Source organism: Dromaius novaehollandiae, chromosome 8, assembly GCF_036370855.1.
Source record: "Dromaius novaehollandiae isolate bDroNov1 chromosome 8, bDroNov1.hap1, whole genome shotgun sequence".
Taxonomy (NCBI): Eukaryota; Metazoa; Chordata; class Aves; order Casuariiformes; family Dromaiidae; genus Dromaius; species Dromaius novaehollandiae.
This window is the reverse complement of record NC_088105.1, coordinates 28,079,218-28,099,710: the sequence shown is the minus strand read 5'-3', so window position 1 is coordinate 28,099,710 and position 20,493 is coordinate 28,079,218. Positions and strand designations below refer to the sequence as shown.

The following is a 20,493-nucleotide window of genomic DNA, read 5'->3' as shown; positions in this document are numbered from 1 at the left end:
TGTACTGTACCATATCCAGCCCAAAGGTGTCCTGACCAAAAATTTATGATTGCAAGTGCTGCAACAACAGAAGGGTGTAACAAGACAGTTGATATTTTAATAACAGATGGGTTTATTTTGGCCATCATCAATGATATTACTGAACAATAAATAAGGTAGATTCTATAGAATGCTTAAGTGAAATGAACCTAACAAATCCCTCTAGTGATATGCTTGATTGTATCAACTATAATGATAGGAATGCACACCTGAAGTCTGGACCTACCCAATGCATATGAGCAGACTTGAAGCGGAGCCGGTACACTTTTGGAAGGTAATGCTCCTGCAAAATTCCAAAATAAGTTATAGCCTGCAGCTTAGTGAGGGTCACCTGCTAGTAGAAATCACAGCATTAGAAACTTTTACCCATTCTGTGGAAATGTCATAACTACTGTAACTGTTAAATTGGGACTTGACATGTTTTGTCTCAGCTCGTCTGTCATATTTGCTGGAGCGCTCCTTGCTGTGGCGATGGGGTACACCAGCGCTTTCACTGCTGCTGCTTCTGCTGCTGCTGCTACTGCTGCTGCTACTGCTGCTGCTTCTGCTGCTGCTTCTGCTGCTGCTACTGCTGCTGCTTTGTGTTTTAGGCTTCTGCCCATGAACACTTCTCCCTCCAACAGCAGCGCTGGCATGTGGAAACGACGTGGGTTTGGGATGCTTTTTACCTGTACGTTTCATACCAGATGCTTTGCTGCTGCTGCTGCTGCTGCTGTTGCTACTGTTACCTATGCCGCTGCTGCTGCTGCTGCCCTTGCTGCTGCTACTACTGCTTTTGCTGCTATTACTACTACTCCTTCCTTTCCTCCTGCTGCTGCTTTGGCTGCTGCTGCTCTTGCTGCTGCTACTACTGCTTTTGCTGCTGCTACTGCTGCTTTTGCTGCTGCTGTTACTGCTTTTGCTGCTACTACTTCCACTGCTACTGCTCTTGCTGCTACTGCTGCTACTATCACTGCTACTGCTGCTGCTGCTACTGCCACTGTCCCCAAAGGGATAGAATTTCTTTCCTTTGGCTTTAGGCTGTTTTGTTTTCAGATTTATCTGGGTGCCGCCCTTTGAGGCCCTGTTGTCAGAGTCACTGCTGGAGGGGCTGCTTGTTGTACTCTCAGAGCTTCCACTGGTGCTGCTGGCACTGGACGATGAGCTTCTTGATTTTCTTGTCCCCTAGTCAAAGGTACCATTGGAAAAAGAGAATTATTTTTCTGTGCCCATGCAGAAAGCTATAAGTAAAATCAGATACAAAGAGCTATGAATTTCTTTGCTGCCTCAGAAGATAAGATGTATGCCTGAGATAGCAGCCTTGCAATACATCACAATAAAACAAATTCAAAATAATGTGTTAAAAACACAGCTAAGTAGAACAATCCCCCAAACCCACGTGTGATAATGCACATGTGTAGAAATTATTGATCATACAGTTATGTAACTAATGTTAGTAATGACAGTGCTGCAGATGTCAGACTATTTCAAAGCGAGTTGTTTAGGACGTATCATACTTTTTTGCAACAGCTGCAGTAGCTGGAAAGAACAGACAATCTTTTGGGTACACAGAATCTTTGGGCCTTACATAATTGTGCCAGAGATCTTCAGAGAAACCAGCCAAACCAACCAGCTCTCCCTAATCTCCTTCACCTCATCTACTCCAAAAGAAATGAACTCAAACAAAAGACCTGCAGAAAGACTTGTATACCTAAAAGCTTGTCTTTATTTTCCAGTTTTTGTGTACTATCTAAACAGTGAAGGCTACTTAGTAAAAGCAGTATAAATAACCAAGCTTTGTGTATTGTCTCGCACAAATCTGGAAAGTGGATTTTTACAAAAGTACCTGGCCATAAGTATCATCAAGGATTTTCTTCACTCTTTTAAGTGCTTCTTTGCTTGAAGACACTTTTGTCTCTGGATCTTCAAATGTTACTAAGCGTATCATTTTTGTAGGAGCTTGGGCCCCTGCTTGAATCGTGACTTGTATTTTTTCAATAGGTGCCTCTATATAGACTGAAAGTGCACAAAAATTAATATTAGTATACTAATAGCTGTTACTAATAGCAACTGAATAGTAGAATAAGCCAATTTTTTCTAAAATTTATTTAGACATTCTTTCACATCTGAAAATGTTAATGCTCACTGGTTATTTCTGGTATTGAGTAACTGGTAAAATACTTCCCTATAAGCTGAACGTTCATAAGCAAATTTTACAAAGTTAACACAGCACTAGATTCTTTTCAAGTCAAGAAACAGTGATCAGCAGATCTTAGTCAGTGAATCGGATTGCTTAAACAAATAACACTGTGGGATAGCGAATTAGGCATCAGAAAGAAATTGAAACTTGACTCTTGACAAGCATTCTTGTAAAGAACAGCCCAATGGCCATTAGTCTGATACTTAGGAGACCTAGATTCAGTGGCCTGCTGTGCTTTCACTTCTTATGATCGTGGATTAAGACATTAAGGACTAGATCCTGGCAAGGTTAATCTATAATTCCCTTTAAGAGTCTGGGCTTTTAGAGCGTAGCTGCAGGACACTGCATCAGAGCCACTGCCCATGTCCAATTGCTCTGTGCCTGCATCCCAAATCCAATGTTTCGCAACATATCAGACACCCTCTGCAGGCACTGATGAACTCCGCCTCACACTGAGCGTGCAGAGTGGAGCTGCGCTATATGGCCACTCATTGAGAGAGCTGAGAAATCACTGCTCCAAGGTGGGGAGAAATAGATTCCTACTACAAGTGTAACCTGTTGCCAATACTGGCAGGCTTGAAAGCTCTAACAGTAGTTTTAATGGTACTTAAGATACAACAGGTATATATACGTCTATACGTACCAGTATAGACACATAAAAACACATGCATTACTTTCTTTATCTCCGTGATTGTATTTACCTGGTTTGAAGCTCATTCTAAGTGCGTGTTCTCCAACTAGGTAATAAAGAGGCACATTTTTGATAAATGCTGCATGTATACTTTTCCTCTCAGCGCACACTTGAATTCCAAAAGTACTTGCATTGGAGCACACTGACTGAACAAATGGTTCCTTCTGAGAAGGTGAATGTCCAAAGGAAAAGGAATTTCCTGATGAAACGTCTTCTGTAGACTGTCTGACCTATTAGATAATACACAAGTCATGCTGGACAAGAGTAAGAGAAATGCTAGCATGCTATGACTCCTGTTTCAGTAACATATATTCTGCAAAAGGAATTAACCAGTTTCCTTGAGACAGCAAGACTATGATATAGAACAACCTGGTTTTCAATACCATGAAGTTATCAGCTGAATGGCTTGATTACACTATCTAGAGTAGAAAGAGCTTCAGGATCTGGAAACTTTTATCACAAAAATAATTCTAATTATTTCATTTTGTTTGCCCTGAGTATTAAACTGTGTTAACAGATTCTTGGTAAATACGAATGTGTTCTAGACCAACTGGAATTCTTTAATTTATGATTGGGTCAAACTACACAATCTTTATCCAAGTCCATGCAAATTCTGTCGGAGTTGATGTCTGACAAGAATATAAGGATATATCAAGTAAGAAGACCACAGAGATTTCCTAGATGGTCAAAGCATATCAGATGTTAGAAATTCCTGCCCCAAAGTACGTAATACACATACGCTAAGCAATGCTTCTAGAAAAATGAATTAAAATCAATTAAAATAAGAATCAAATCCACAAAATCAAAGCTATGATTTCCTGGAGCAATGAAGCAAATAGTTGAAGACATATATCCATAAGCTTTCTTTTTACATGTTATACAAGGTTTGCAATTAATTTTTTGCTCAGATTATTACATCTGACAAGATTCCCAAGTTGTATGAGCCATAGTTAAAAAATGGAATTTTAATGCTAATCATTTTTTTTTCCAAAGGAAATTCTAGTGATACTGGAAGATGCTCAAGTTAGTGTCATTTTTCAATTGCTGCTTATTTAAGATTAACTGTAGAGTGCTATATTTTCAGGATGCATAACACAGAGGCACAAAGTAGAAGAACTTGGCTTGTTCAAGCATATTGGAAATTTCTACAATTGGAAGTACGTTTGCATATGGCCTTCTCTGTAGGAAAGTGCTGTACTCACCCTCCAGTTGTCTCTCATTTTATCTAAAATCCTGTTCAGAGTTGCAGGACTACAATGAAAGTGAAACAGGGCAGTGTATTCCTTGCCCTTGTCAATCTTTCACTGAACTAATTGTCATGGTGATGTCTTCATGATGGTGTCCTTAGTTGAAAGCCTGTACTGGCTTTTACTGAAAACTGTAGCTCATAAAGTCATTTGACTTGACACCTAAATTGATATCTATCCTTGAGTTAGGAGAGTCCAAGCCTAGAAGCATTACATTTGGTTCCACTAGTCAAGTACTGAAGCAGTCTGGTGAAATAATTATGACTGTCCCAGGGATGTAATGATTGCTTAATGGTTACAATGGACTTTAAAGGTTGTGAGCCTATCCTATAGATGGCAGTGTAAAATTAATTACCAAAGAAATGCTCTTGCTTCTGAAAATGGTGACGCAAGTCGGATGTGATTACACTCCAGATTTTACAATAATATTACTATAGGGCTATTTGTGTCTTAGATTGAACCTGACCTACTTTGAGAGACATAGCATTGGTCAGAGGTGAATCATACATTTCTCCTATGGATAGAAAGAAATGGTCTCCCACTGATTAAAAGTCAAAAAAGGAATAATCAGACCCTACATCAGTTACCCTGATGTTATCAGTCTCGCCTGATGCAGAATCTGAATCAAAGGACATCTTCATTATGTCAGGCACTGCTTCAGGTTGAAGAACTGGAGTCATCTTACTAGCAGTCAAATCTTCAATATTCCGTGTAACAGCAAATGTCTTAGACCTGTAGAATTAACATTAGGGGGAATCTGTATCAATAAAGCACTGCTTACGAAAAGACCTGAATAACATCTTAGCACATACTCAGCAACAAGTATCATACCTTGTAAATTGCTTTACAGATATTTACAGCATCTTTCCTGCTATTGATATTTTCAAGGACTGCAAAGGTTGAATAAAAACTTGGACCCATCTCAGGGGCAGATAGCTCACAGTTATGCTTTCAGACTGTCATGTACAGGTTAAAAGTATTGTAGTTGATGAGATCTTTGTCTGTCTAATGCCTTTAAGAATAGGCCACTTAGAAGCCTGGCTGTGGATTAAGATATTAAAATCTTGGGTCCCTTATTTGGATATTTTGTTCTTTAAAATTTTTGAACTTAGGTTCTGTGTATTTGTTGCTAAACTTGGTTCTTATTTCCTGTAATGTTATAGTTAAAAAACATGGCCATAATTCCAAAAAACACTAGAGAGTGGTGGCTACTAAATGCTGTTTCCTCTGCAACTTTTGTTAAAGTATAGTTAAGAAAGAAGCCTAGACTCATCAGAGCAAGTGTCTGGAGCTTGACCTAACTGTACTGGTACAGATTCATGACTTCGCAAGACATCACAGAGACATATCAGAAGGTTCACAGCCTATTTAGGTAAAGGTTCAGAGCCTATTTATGTAAAAACCTTCAATACATAGATTCCTAAGTTGTGGGGCTAAAGAGTGTTAGGATCCAGGTCTAGTGGCGTAAGATGCGACATGAAACTGAGACTGTCACAGCTAAATATCCTGACATCCTGGCTACTTCAGGTTCTTCAAGAAAGTTGCTGTGACTGTGTTGCACAGTGCTGTAACAACTATACCTTTTGTCTTGGGTCAGGGAAACATCTTGAATATTGAACACTTTTGAGAGAAGAAACTTCTTTCCCTCAGCTAATAACATTTGCTAACTCTACCTTATTAGCCATTTATCATCACTAACATTGAGCTCAAAATTCCCCACGTATTGTTGTTCATGTATGAAGTGCCATGGGGTCACAGTGGCCCGCCAATGGAGGTGGCCTTTGTGACAGTGAATGGAAAGGTGGCCTTCAAAATGGTCTCTATTTTAATATGGTCCACACTGTACTAGTCTGAGAATTTCCAATCTAACCTATTTGAAAGATGATTTTGTATTCATTTGATAGTGCTCTCTTCCTCTTGAAGGCTCCTGCCGTGCTGTGTGCACTGTAAAGCACACAATTGCACTTCATGTGGAACACCTCAATAAAATGTGTGTCACCTGTGGGCTTTGTTTTCTTTTCCATTTCTCTCTTTTTTAGATAAGGACATGACAGCAACGCTCCATGCTGGGTGAGAGTAGAACCTTGAAGAATGGAATCTGAAATAAAATATTCTTCCTAACAAGCTGAGTGGATGAAAGAAAATACAAATCAACTTGCATTTCAGATGGCTCATCTGGGTAAAGGGACAAAGAAAGGAAATGGCTTTTATTTTAATCCCATTCAATAATTCAAATGACCACTGAACTGCAGGCTGGGTCTCCAAGGAGAAAGATTTGGGGTTTCTTTTCCCATTTTTTTTTGGTATTTTTTATGCCAATAGTCTACTCCTGCCACCTAATAAAAGTGGAGGATCGATTCCTCCCTGTTGAGCACAGAGAGCTGACAAATGTAGCTGCATCACAGGTGACACATGTCAATGTCTGCAGAATCACACGGCACAGTAAAAATAGGCTACAAGAGCCAGCTCTGGTGCTTTAACAAGAAAAACAGTCACAAAGAAGGCCTAAAGCTATGGTATGAAAGAATCTGTTCTCTCTGATCCCACACAAGGGAGAAAAAATAAAAGGGAGATTTTCCAATATGTATTAGTGTATTTTTTGGATGAGAGAAGAAACTGTGCTATAGTATAAGCCAAATTCACTGCATGGGGAAGGGGCAAGCAATTCAACTGTGTTGGGCCCATTAATGTTTCAGTGAGCGTGGCCTTATATACATCCCTAGCTTGGAGACAGAAGAGCTCGATGTCTATTTAAAACAAACAAAAAAATCAACCCCAAACTATTTTTACCGGGTTTTAAAGCACTGCGTGACAACATATCTAAATAAATGAGAAGCAAGCAACAATTTTAGCACCAGATCCTCAACTCTTGTTCCACTGCAGTGAAATGAAGGTTCCTGCCTTTCCTACCCAGCATCCTCCTGACCTTGGTGCAAAGGTGTCAAAAAAACGAAGACATGGAGTGCAATGTAATTTCCCTCATCTGTCCTCAAACACACAGTGCTGTCTTGTAAGTTCATGCACTGACTCTTTTGCATTTTGCTTTATACATGTTGTATATGTTGTATACAGTGCTGTAATTTTGTAATTCATATTATAAGATGCCTATTTGAAGCAATTTCTGTTTTTCCTGCAGTTGAAACAAGCAAAAAAGCCCCATGATACAAATTCTATTCAAGATTATGCATACACTTCAGTAGCCTGTCATTATGAATATGTGATATATTTGCAAAGTGCATTCTCTGGCAGCTCTCCATATTTATACTTTAATCACAGGGCTCTAATTTTCCCTGAAATTTATTTGATTTTTACTTCCTCCTGTATATTTTATTAAAATGTATATTTAAATAGCCATCTGTAGTATACCAAATAATTATGTTAAAAGAGCTTTAAAAATACCTATTATTTTTAATTAAATTTAACTTTGATAGGATTGAAATGAAACACATGCTATATATTCTCTACATAGCATGATTAATTATTTTGCTCTGATTTTGCTATAAGGAGAGTTGAGTCTTTAATATTGTGCTTTGTCTTGGGAATGAATTCTTTCAAGTACCGAAGTGTTTTGTTTTCTTTATTTTTTTCATAGAGTCTGTGATTTCTCACCTGAGTTTCTCTTTGGTTCTTGGAAATTCATATAAATCCCACAGTAGTGACAGGTTATAACCTGTGTGGTATACATGATATAACTGAACTAACTGCTATTGAAGACTGTTTGCTTCCCCAGTCTAGGTGTAAGAGATGATGGGGAAAGTAATATTATATCCTAACTGGCTTTAATATCACAATACCATAGTAAGTCGCTGACCATCAAGCAGAAGTGCCTAATACTAAAGTATTTCGAACACAGCTCACAAACAACTCAAAGACCAAAAGCTTTCTAGAATCGTTTCTTTAAATGGAGAATTTAAAGCTCACAAGGGACAGTGTAAGAATATCTTTAAAACACTAAATTCCTTATTTTTTGCTGGAACAATGCAAAAGGAAGAGGAAAGGCTGTGTTAAACTCAGCTTTTGGACTAATTTTGTATAGAATATACTTGCATTCTATCTCTCTCTATCTCATGCCTACTTGTTTCTCCTCATACCTTTCAGATTTTACTTCGCTTGTTCTTTAACCTCCTCAGTGATGTGGTTTAGTGTTACATTCTCCAGTTATTGCTTTACCTTCACCTGTACTCATTGCTGTTTCATTGTTCTGTGTGATTTCCACTGATCATTTGTTTTGTAACAGTGAACTGGAATGCTTTTTTGGAAAAAAAATTGATGGTGCTAAAAGTTAGCTAGTGAGTATTACTTTCTTTATATGCTTGGCATTATAGAGCTATTTCCAGCTAAGTACTTCATAAATGATAATGCTGCAGGGTCTAGAGCAGGGCTTGGGCTGGAACTCATAGGCTTCTCAGTTGTAATTCTCTACTTCGGATACTAATTTGGTTTATGCTTTTTGGCATGGCGTTAAACCCTTTTGTGTCTGATTTGATTCCCCCCTAAGTCAAATGAGGAAAATATTTTTTATTTTGCTTTGCAGGGAGGATCATTCTGCTAACATTAACAGCTCATCCTGAGGCTCTAAATTCCATATAAATCCCCAATATTCTCCTTTGAGTTCAACATCCTTTCTGCATTCATTGGTGTCCATCTTGCCCTCTCCAACACTGAGACCTAGTGAGAGCATCTGTTTGCCATCCCAGATGACCTTGGAATGGGCTGTCATGGTCTTCGTAAGGAAATGAACACACAACTTTTGGGTTGTGGTGCCCAAGAAGCTCACATGCACCTAACTATTGCTTTATGAATTGCAGAAGCACTCATTCCTCTGCATGGAGAACGTGATTACAGTCATGTTTGATGGAATGGAGGAATCATTTCTGGGAGGAGGCTGCAATGTTGAATGCCTAATAAGATGGTCTGTGACCATTGAAGAGCCTCTATGGTGGCTAAACTGAAAAGACCTGCAGAGCTCCTCTGGGCCAGCAGCCATGTATGCTAATTGCAGCTGGATCAAGCAACTGAGCTCTTTTGTTACAGACATATTTCCAGAGCAGAAACTTGTTAACATTTCTGGGGATTGTATAACAGCTGATTTCTTTTGTCAGTGATGCTTTTTCCTTTGTAATGAATTTTCAGCTTGTCTGTCTCTGTGTTTTTTCGTGTGTGTGTGTGTGAAGGTTTTCTAAGCTTTGGTCTCCTGCTTTGATTCCTTGGACATACTCTTTCTGTTTTCTCCCTCTCTTTGTGCTTGTATTTCCATCTGTTTTCATTTGTTTGGCATCTGGCTACAATAGTGTATTGTAATTGCATGCACTGATAATAAATCAAGTAGACCTAAGAGGCAAGAAAACCAGATGCTAGCCACAGGGAAAGCAGATTAAAAAAACAAGAAACACCAAGTCCTCTACACTTCAAGGCATCAAGCGCAAATATATATGGATTGTCTTTTATAACTGGTAGGATACATGTGGCTTATAGCTTACCTAGTACCTTGTACCTTCAGTACAAGTACATGTATTGGGATAGAAGTTTTATGTGATGCGTGCTTTAAATAGCTTGGGAGTCTAAAGGACTGAAAAAAAATGGTCCTAAAGATGATTTTCAAGTGAAGACCATAAGAAATGTAGCCTATTTCCAAGCAAGGCTTTGGTTCACATCATTCTGCTTAAATTAAATAAACTACACTAATCACTGCCAGTTACCCAAACTGTCAGTCAAAGGCCTGATCCCTAAGCAGATGATTAATTTTATTTGGAAAGATTCTGTATTGCTACATAGAAAGATAATAAATGCTATGGCCTACCTTACAGTAATAATGTTAGTTTCTTCTTTACATGGTGGAATTTCAACTTTGATACTTTTTTCCTTCATATTCACGGCGGCAACAACATTCACAGGGACATGAACATTCATTTTGGTTTGCGCTTCCAGTCCTGCCTGGATCATGTGTGTATTGATCCCCATTACAAAGGTCATGTCCTTAGCCATGCTGAAAAGTTAGAATGAGATGGTAAAATTATGTACATACAGTAAACAGCTGTTGAATTTTTATGACTGGCCTCTGTTACTTGGAAATATGATTCTCTTATTTTATGTTAAATATTTACCTTAGACTCACTTTGGATCGCAGCCTAACGTTGGCATTTAGTAACTCAGTCAGTCTGAAATCAGACTTTGGAGAAGGTGTAATCTGTGCTTGAACTATTACGAAGAAAGCAAACAAAGTGTTAAAAAAAATTCCAATCCTGACAACCATGTTTGTATTGCTAAAGTCTTGAAATCCGTTACCATTTCCTGCCACTTTTGTGATAGATGCGTAATAGAAGCTTGTCTCCATTGGGAATCCAGTGCAGGTAGGCACAATACGGCGGATCTCAGAGGACAGTAAAGCCTTGGTCCACTGCCTCCCTACACCACTTTGAAGGCTACTGATTAATCTCCTTATTGAAGGGATTTTTTCATCAGGTCCGTACCATGCCTGAAATTATAGAGTTCAACTTGCCTAAATAAGCAGAACTTGAATATCACGATCTTTTTCATTAACTGTTTCTCGGGAGAATGTCTGCCAGCAATGATTATAGCTTATCCTGATCAAAGTTTGAACTTATTTGCCTTGATTAAAACTAAGGACAAAAAAACCCTTGTGAATTAAAAAGTTAAAAAAAACAAGGGAATGTGTGGAAGGAATAGTGTTTTAAAGCTTTTGATGCTTATCTGGTGATGTGATCGAAGTGATACCTGCAATGCATTTTGGATGCTGTTTTTGTCAAGTCCACCGAAGAATAACTCTTGGCCAAACATCTTCAGGTAGCCTGATACAAAAGGTTTATCACTAGAGAAGGCCTTCCAGTCAGAAAGCTGTGTGAGAAGAAGAAGGCAGTCTGATTCTTCATAAAATTTTGGGTATAGTAATACCTTAGAGATTTTCTTTTTCCCGAGAATTTACCGTTTTCAGGATTTCCTTGAAGTCATAGTCAGTCTCCCAGTCCTGGTCAGGGGAATAACCTTTAGCGAACATCTCCTGCAGCCCTTCAGCTGTTATTCCCACCTGTGGGAAGAAGAAAAGTGTAAATGCCAATTGGACGATGTTCAAAAGAAGGGGTGAGGTGTCAAACTGCGGGTAGACCCAGTAGACCCAGTTACCTCCAAGGGATCAGCAACTCTTCCAAAGAAATGTGTTCGCAGCTGGGACATTGCCATTGTTGGAATTGTGCTGCCTGCATTATTCAATACCAAATATTTAGCTGCCAGTCCAGTCATAAGAAACTCTAAAGAGAAATGGGCAGTAAAACACAGCACAGTCAGTTTTTAAAGCCACAGTGTGCAGATTGTATCAATTTGCTATTTGCATTAGACAACTAATACAGCATGATATGAGAAAGGCCAGAAAATTCAGCTATAAAACTGATGTTATAAACCAGTCTAAACAGAATATTCTGCATATTTGAACTATTAATGGACAAAATTACAAGTCCCCTGCTTGTTGCATAGCAGTTATGCTATTTTTCCAATTGCTTCTGGTAAATTATTTACATCCGGTCAGATTCTGTAATATGAGTTTATGAAATGCTTTTAAGAGACATCATTCAAAGTAACTTAACAAAGGGGCTCAGAAATGGAAACAGATTTGCCATCCTTTGCTAATAGTTTAGGGAAAGTGATATAGATGCCCTATAAGGACAGATGGTGAGGCGTAGATTTGTCTCCCGAATGACTAAAACGCAAGTTAATGTATCTAGTTCCCAATGCCATAACTATTTACATGAAATGGTCCAATTGTTAAGTAAATGTTGACTATCGTGTAAACGCTGAACAAATATAATTGGTCTGTATTTTCTCTACTTTAGATTTATCATCTATAATGTTCTTAAAGACAGTCACTGCAGAGCAGAGTCATATATTCTCCCTGATCTTGGTGCAGCTCTGTACAGCCCAGTTTTCTGAGTTAAAGTAATTCCAAGGCTTTTCTAAGTTTCCTTAGATTTCAAGACCAACAGAATATGTCAGCATCCCTGTCACACTTCCTTTCTTCCAACCCTCCTCCCTCTTCTCTTCCTACACTAGTTGGAGGACAGGGAAGTGTTTTAGGAGTCCCTACGTTAAGTTTATGCTACCCTCATGTTAGACATAGACACCATATACTAATTAAATTGGCCTCAGAATCCCACCATAACCAGAAATGAGCTCTGGAAAGTCAGTACAACTGGGGTAATTGCAGAGCCCTGGAAGATCCAGCCCAACGATTTTAGTACCAGATCCAGCTCAACAATATTCGTACATTTACAGAAATTATTTATTAGTATATTTTCAAAAGTTATGAGAGGGAATTAGTCTTTGACCTCCTTCCAGAAAAGGAGTGGCTAAACTCCAATAAATTACATAGCTAAAATGTAAAGATTAGACAAGATTATTATCTAGTTCACGAATGTGTGGCTTTATGAATACTGAAGCCCAGACTTCTCTAGTGCCTCTCTTCTGAGTTCCAGTTAACCTCCTACTTGTGCATCAAGTACCTTGCTACTCCTGCTTGAATCCATGCATGCAGAGGTCCAGATGCATGTTCCTTGACCCCCGTTTATCCTGCACACTGAATAATACAGTATCAGACTACTGGGACAGATTTTGATTTCTAATTTCTTGGGACAGATTCCAATTTTTCATGTGTTTGAAAACCAATCTATTGGAATGGCAACAGATTTAGGTCTACTAAATCTGTATGAACTGGCATTTCACTAGGTCACCTTCACTGTTTTGCTGCATTAGACTCCCATATTTTCCAAATGTGCTAGGTGCTGTCTAGCTACAGTGTAAGCAGTTCAGTAACATTCCCTGGAATTGAAATACAGGTATTTATGCCATCTCATTGGTGGCAGAGGAATCAGTGTAGAACATGCAGCAAGCAGCAAGGGAGAGATGACAAAAGCTCACACTGGGGCATAAAAACTGACTTAAGACTTCAAAGCATGAAGCATAGCTTTTCACTGAATGAGCCTAGTCAGAACAGTCCTAGGTGTTATGGACGGCGTGCACCGATCACTAGAACCAGATATGGTACTTTTAGTCAGTTTGTTAAAGCTGCTTTTTTTGTGTGTTCTTACCCATGAAATCTGGTAGTTAAAACAAATATGGTACTTTCTGATACTTAAGAAGAAGTATTGCTCGTAAATGATTAAATGATTATACAGAATTCATGAACTTGAAGAGAGCATGGATATTTTCCATACCTCAAGCATTACAAAGCTCTAATGCTCTAAGGAAATATTTACTAAAGAAAAATCATACTGACAAGGTCAGATGATGCACTGTAGCCACTTCATTGTGAGAGCTTGATGACACCTGCATATGTTTGACTAAATGTCATGCCCAAGTGAAAGAAAAATCAGTGATGAAAGAAAGCAGTCTTTGATACCTGCAAATATTAGTACACATATCTCCTCATATAAATTGGTAAAAAGCTGTGCATATTGAGAGCCAGATTCTGTCAGTCTTCATATTGAGCAGTACCTAGGTCATCCGTTTGATTTCCGTTACAGTGTGTAGAGCATAAAACACTATTCATGGTGGCCAAGTGTGACAGATTCCAGATTAAAGATACTTTCAGCTGACATTAGTGACTGTCATTAAAAATTCAGTATCTAGCACCACAAAGATCTGATGCTGAGGGCACATTTTTGTTTTTAGCATGGGTATAGGTTCTGCATTACTGCAGTCACTATGGTAACTCCCCTAGAATGGGCTCACGGAGATATATTTCACCTGTGACTAGTGGTGACGGATCAGATCAGAAGGGTGGAGGATGGATCCTCCTCCACACCAGTGTAATATAGGACTGACTTCATTTAGCCAGCTGAGTTATCTAAGTGTAAAATTAGCATATGTGAGAAAAGAATGTTGTTCCTTAGTCTTCAGGAACAGGAGGTCTAAACATCACATCTGCATACTAACCAAATTCCTGACCCTTGTCTTCACCAAGAAGGTAGCAGCAATTCACTGATACGCTACGTTCCCAGGCTACAGTGAGAACAAAATAATTCATTCCACATATCCCTTTGCCAGCTACCCTGATGTGTACAGTACCCTTCTTTCTCACTGTGTGAACACTAAGACAGGTTCATTTTAAAAGGAAGAATAAGAAGAGAAAATGAGTACCTAAAACTAGAAACATGTATCTGCTTATTACTGGAAAATGTATCTCTCCCTGAATGCATTTTAAATGGTACAAAAGTTCACACAGCATATATTAGTGACTGTATTTCCTCAGGCACTCTCTGTCTCCATCTCTGAGGTAGCAAGCATGTGTAATATATATAGCTGTGGTCACTATGTGGTATATATTATATTTATTTTTGTTACACAGCAGATTAAATGGTCATGTAAAATCTATAAAACAGAGGAAGGGCAACAATAACATCTACAAAAGCGTTGCAAACCACCTCCCCCTTCAAAAAAGGCAAAAGTACTCGTACACTTAGCACTGCAGGTTTCAGATGTTTCAGAGTCTCTTTCTATTGATTATTTTGAAAAGAAGCTTTACATGTACCGATAAATAACAAAAGTGCTAAAAACATCAAAGAGCACTCTTAAAAAAACAGCATGTGTAAAGAGACTGTGTTTGTAGATACAATCTCCCTTGTCTGCCCCCTACATATGCCAAACCACTGAGGCTGCCATGGTCATTTACATTGGGGAGTTGCTTAAAAAAATCTCTCCTGAGAAATATAATATAAATGGAAAATGGAAATAGCTACAGTTTGGCCCAGCAAGAGCCAAAGCTCCCCTAAGCTCATCCTCTCCCTTCTGACTACTGATGTTCTTGATTTTTACATGCGGCTCCCACTGATTTAACTGGTCTGCCTCCAGATCCTGGATCTGCTCATTCTAATAAAGAATTCTGGTAGGAAAATGCAAGGAAAATCTGTAGCCATAAGCCTGAGATGGCTGCTCATGGGTGCAATGAATTGTCACATCTGAACATTTTCAGTGTTTGCTGTGACACTGGGCACTGTTGAGGGTGAAGAGCATTTAGCATCACATTTGAATTCAGCAAGAGCTGTAGGTGTTCACACCAGTAGAAATTAATCCACTTCAGCAGTAATTTAGGTCCCTTCTGTTTGTTTGGTGCTGAACAATGGAATGAAATTTGTTAAGCACCGCTGAGACTACGGCATTTGATACAAGAGCATGTGCCTCACTGGCTAATGAAAGTGGAGGGTTAGAGCCCCACAAGCCCTCTGGTAATTTCACGCTGGCAGTGTACAACGCGAAATACACAGGGACCTAAACAGTCTCAAAATGGAGAGCCTGAGATTTCTGTTTCTCTGAATGTAGGAGAACACAGAGGAGCAATATGCAGCTATCTAATAGAACTGGGATCACATACTGTGTGTTTTTTTCACACACTAACCTGTATTTATTTGTCTACAAAATCTTCAGATTCTTAACATTAGAGAAAGGAATTTGAACCTTACCTTTGAACATACTGAAGCGGAAAACCTTGCTGAACTGATAGCCAGATTTGTCAAATTTGGGGCTTAATACTCTAACAGCCATTCTGCAGGCAGAAGCCCTGAAAAGATTCAGTGAGCACATTAACACCTCAGTAAGTTTACAAGTTCTTTTAGAGAAGGAATGCAGATATTCCTTACGTTGCTTGAAGATCTGGAGCTGTACTTCTACCCAGAGCCCTCAGGTGAGAATAGATGAAACTTGCCACTTGCATGCTAGGTTCCTTCAGCACAGCATCAGCTAATGTCATCAGTATAGGAAGACCTGGCTTGGTTTCAAGCAAAACTAAGGCAGCGAACATTCGGAGGCGAGGATGTATTTTGTGATTCAGGAAAATCTCCAGGGTAATAACCTGTACCTGAAAATAAAAGATACATTTAAATTTACCATATGTTTGAACAGTTTGCCAATAGCTGTTTGTCATCGGTAAATGATCTCTTCATCACTGGTAGAGTACAAATCTGTATTAATTTAATTATTAGGGCAACGAAGTTTCTGGTTTCATAGTTTGCAGGCTGGAAACTATGGGCTGGGTGCTATGGTAATGCAGTTTGATTTCCTACACAATCGAAGCCAAGGAACTTCTCTGGATAACGTCTATATCAAACCTATTATACCTGTTAGAGCTACAGCAAAATATATCTGCAGCATAACCACTCTAGGCAAAAGAGATTTCAAGAACCCATCACATACCTGAGAAGTGGTTTCATCAATTGTCCTTACCCATAAAGGTATGCCTTATTTCTAATCATTTGATTTCCTGAGGGCCTTTATGCTAGATTAAAAAACAGGTTTACTACCAGAAATCTCTATGCCATGTAGGCAATTTAAAACCATGAATATATGCAACAAATGTAATTCCACAGTACTACTTGCGACCAATGTGTTTGACCTCTACAATATTTAGTATCAAGACTAATTTCATACTGGAACATCTCCAGTTTCCATGAGCTGCGCTCAGGCCTTTGACCCCAACCTCAGACTGGGCTTGGACTGTCTAATACCCTTCTGGCCCCCATCTGCACAGTGTAGCTCCTGCTTAGGACAACGCACGTCCACGCTCTCTGATGAAAAGTCTCATCCGATAACTTCAACAAACTTCCGAAACATTCTGGTTGGTGACATTAATTTAACTCTGCTGACTATCAAATACCAAGGTAAAAGCAGTAGCAAGGATGCAGTAGCCTCATTCTAAATGTAACTACCTTTTCGTACTAGGCAATAAAAGTGACAGACCAGGTAGTAAGACTGTTTAATGCAATGTGGGTGTGTGGCTAGCCACAAACCAGGGATTAAACTGTTTTTTGGATAATGAAGGATACAGTCACACTGATTAACAAGCTCCAGATCAATTTCCTCCAGAGCAAATGCATAGAAAATGGATGCTAAACAGTGGTCTGGGTCAAATGTGGAAAGGTGGGCCAAAGGGCACTCACAGACACATCATTTTCAAACACCAAATCAGCTTTTTTCTTTCCCAGCAAATACCCCAATTCCTACCTTCAGTAGTCTCACCTCCTTCCCTTTTCCACATCTAGCTCTTGCACTTCAGTACACTGTTTCTTTATTCTTTTGCTTTAAAGAACACCCTGGCACACTACTGTCTGTGGATCAATACCTGTACTCAAACTGGGAGTTATATGCAAAAAAATGAATATAATGGAAAAACTGATACAGATTAATAAGAGAATGGCTAAATAAAGCCTTTTATTTTCCTTTTTATGTTAAGAATAGTCTTAAATAAAATAAAAAATTTCAATATCAGGAAAAAAACTTGAAAATGCAAGGTTTCCTTTTAGATGCAGATTGTTTTCAGGTGAAAATGATAGTAAAGTGATGTCTGTGGTGGATGAGATTATGCCTGTGTAACCATTGTATGTGATATCTAATCATTATCTTGTTCAGGGACAAAAGTCACATTTAGTAAATGTTCTGTTTATGACTTAAACCCACACAATGTCTGTAAATTTGTAATTAGGATGCAAACCTCTAGTATCTATTTACAATAAGATCTGGTCTTGAATTACGATTAGATGTGACACTCAGTATTAAATGTCAATTCTCTGAAAACCTTGTTTTGTGGTTCTCTCATATACCAAAATTGAAGTAGTGCTAAACACATTTTGGTCAATAATTTAGCTTTCGGTCTAATGTCCTTGGAAAATAAATGTTTGCAATGGAAATACTGCTTTGTCTTCAACAACAGGGTAATGAATGTACCCCTTTAATGGCTTTTTTGCTGCATTTTGAAATACGAGAGGTTAATGTCAAAAGGAATAAGACATGACCACTTAGGAATGGTTAATTATTTTAAAGAAAACATATTACAGCTATATTTGAAAAACTGCTGCTCCCGCCTCCTGCCCCCTTCAGTTAGGAGCAATATGTACAGTTATCGTAAGTGCAAGGGAGACAGCTTTACCTCCTTACCATTTTTGGGTCTCTCATTCCTATGTTTCTCAGCGCCATTACAGCAGTTGCATGAACCCTGAGTGGCAGATCTGAGGCACCCGATGCATATCCTGGCAAAAATTTCTTGATGTGCTTGATGCTGGCTGGATGTCCCACATTCCCAAGGGCTTTCAAGGCCAGGGAAATTTCTTCTGTGTTAGACTTGCTCAATGCTTCTCCTGCAAAGCCATGAAGTAGCTGAAAAAAAGAAAACAAATTTTCTGTTCAATTCCAGCTCTTATCTATATCCCGTCCCCCAGCCTGTGTTTGAGGTTTGACTTTTCTTTGCTAGTTTGTTCAATTCACTTATTTTAAATATTTTAAAATTCTTTTTGTTCTCATATATAGGACATTTTATTCATAGAACGAGTATAGCCAAGAAAGCAGCAATGAACAGCTTCTTCATCACTATGCCTTAAAGTTACTGACTAAGATTTTTAAAGACAAAAATAATGGTTATGGCCTGGTCCCCACTGCCTTTCAGCGTGGGTTAGGATGCTGGCAATAACGCCTTTTAGATATCTCTCCCTGCTGTTTAAACACAGGTGCAAAAATGCAAATACAGTTTAATCCTTCATACCCTTAAATAAGATTCCTGAAGATACAGCTAGTGGTAGTGCCCTTTGCTTCCAGCTGTGACAGCAACTTTTTAGTATGGATTAATAACTGGGAATGAGATCACCAGGTCATTCAACAGCCTTCCTTGTAAGCAACTGGATCACATTTTGTGTATGTGGCAAGATTAGAAATAATTGTCTGAAGACTGTGAATATGAGAAAAGAACTAAATCCTAGTAGAAAGCTGCTTTCAATGCTAAACAATGGCTCTACAGAAGAAACACTGAAATGTCACAGAATAATTTCAATACTGTTCCCATGCTTCAAAATATCACATTTGAGATCCACTGGTGCTGCAGAAGCAGCCCTTTTGATATTACTAATCAAACTGAATGGAAATTTGTAATGCATTGAATAACCTGTACAATTATTTGCTTTGGTGAAGAATTTTATATTCCCTGGCATTGGGCTTCCTATATTTAACTAGCTAAAGATTGCTGGTGGCAACTGTAACACAGGAGATGCACACAGGAACCAGAGGAGGCTGCTTCGGCCTTTTCTGCGCACCTCAGGAAAAGGATCATGGCAGGCACACAACATACTGAGAACTCCCTGCTCTTACTGGAGATGGTGGGTTGACTAGTGTGCAAGCCCAGGAACACCTGGGTTCTCTTTCCATCTCCTGTTGGCCAGGTGGATGACCTCCGTAAACATGCATGTCAGGAATGGAGAATACTACTTCTTAAATTATTTTGAGGCTTACTGATTAAGAGCCGTGCAGAGCAGGTAAATATTACTGTAATTTAAACCTGGTACTATAGGTAGATGCTTGGGTTCTGTTTCTGGCTGAGAAACTGATGGGTAGACAACTTTGGGCAAAAAAGGGGCTTTCGTGTCACTTAGGTTACACATCTGTTAAGTGCCTATATTTAGAAGTGTTTCAGAGCAGTGCCGTGGGACTTCGTTAATAACTGGCAATAAAGCACTCAGAAATACTCAGATAGAAAGTGCCATGAATTACATGCTTCTTCCTTTCGCTCTCTTTTCTGTGTTAATCCAAAGATAAAAAGGCTGTATTTAACCGACTGGGGTTCCTTTCCCCAAAGGGAAAGTGAAATGCAGATCTCTGAATACTGAAGAGAGAACTCTAGGTTTAACTTTTCTTTTGAAAGATAAATAAAAATCAGGTTACCTGGAGACATTCAGAGCAGGAATCTGAAGAAGAGCACTGTTTATGGCACAATGATGCATAGCTAAGATGGCAAACCTTTCCAAGTACAGTACTTGAGCGTGGGCAATGTTTTTTCACAATGAGCTAGGGAGAAAGTAGTTGTTTATTACCACAATTAATGAAGAAGAAACAGTTTAAAAAATACATTTCTGTCAAATGCAAGGCAATACCCAGCTTTCAATATTTTTGTATTGATGGATTTATAGTTAATCAGTGGGTATTACTGTATTTGACAATGCAATCATAATGTAATTCTGAGGAACATCTGGAAGGCAGATCTGTAGCTTTAATAGTGTTCCAGATTTTAATTTTATATAGGCTATAATCCAAAGGGAGAAAATCACCCAGTTACAGAATGGAAAAGCACACGTTACTCAAAAAACACTCATCATTGTTTTATAATTGCCTGAGCTATAGGCCCAAAAACCTTGTGATACATTCTGAGTGGACTTCAGTACTCTGGGCAAACAGGAATATTTCATATGAATGTGAGAGCTGACAGGAGGTAGCAACCCACCACTTCCTCAAGTGGGAAGCACAGCATTACAGCGCAGTAACAGCTGAGCTGTGATAGCTTTCACAGAGGGCAAAGCTCT

The 20,493-nt window shown here is 38.8% G+C and overlaps 1 protein-coding gene across 1 annotated transcript in view; it reads right to left on the bottom strand.

Moving 5' to 3' along the window:
* LOC112986922 (vitellogenin-1-like) overlaps window positions 1–20,493 on the bottom strand; it is a 42,794-nt gene that overhangs the window by 11,680 nt on the left and 10,621 nt on the right. Inside the window, exons 10-24 of the mRNA XM_026106504.2 lie at window positions 19,859–19,981; window positions 18,089–18,307; window positions 15,799–16,016; window positions 15,622–15,719; window positions 11,297–11,421; window positions 11,100–11,201; window positions 10,892–11,011; window positions 10,442–10,631; window positions 10,261–10,354; window positions 9,957–10,142; window positions 4,744–4,888; window positions 2,920–3,139; window positions 1,865–2,034; window positions 406–1,203; window positions 266–322 (exon numbers count right to left, since the gene is read on the bottom strand). Coding sequence (XP_025962289.2) covers window positions 266–322; window positions 406–1,203; window positions 1,865–2,034; window positions 2,920–3,139; window positions 4,744–4,888; window positions 9,957–10,142; window positions 10,261–10,354; window positions 10,442–10,631; window positions 10,892–11,011; window positions 11,100–11,201; window positions 11,297–11,421; window positions 15,622–15,719; window positions 15,799–16,016; window positions 18,089–18,307; window positions 19,859–19,981 — 2,865 coding nt within the window. The remainder of the gene's footprint in view (window positions 1–265; window positions 323–405; window positions 1,204–1,864; window positions 2,035–2,919; window positions 3,140–4,743; window positions 4,889–9,956; window positions 10,143–10,260; window positions 10,355–10,441; window positions 10,632–10,891; window positions 11,012–11,099; window positions 11,202–11,296; window positions 11,422–15,621; window positions 15,720–15,798; window positions 16,017–18,088; window positions 18,308–19,858; window positions 19,982–20,493) is intronic.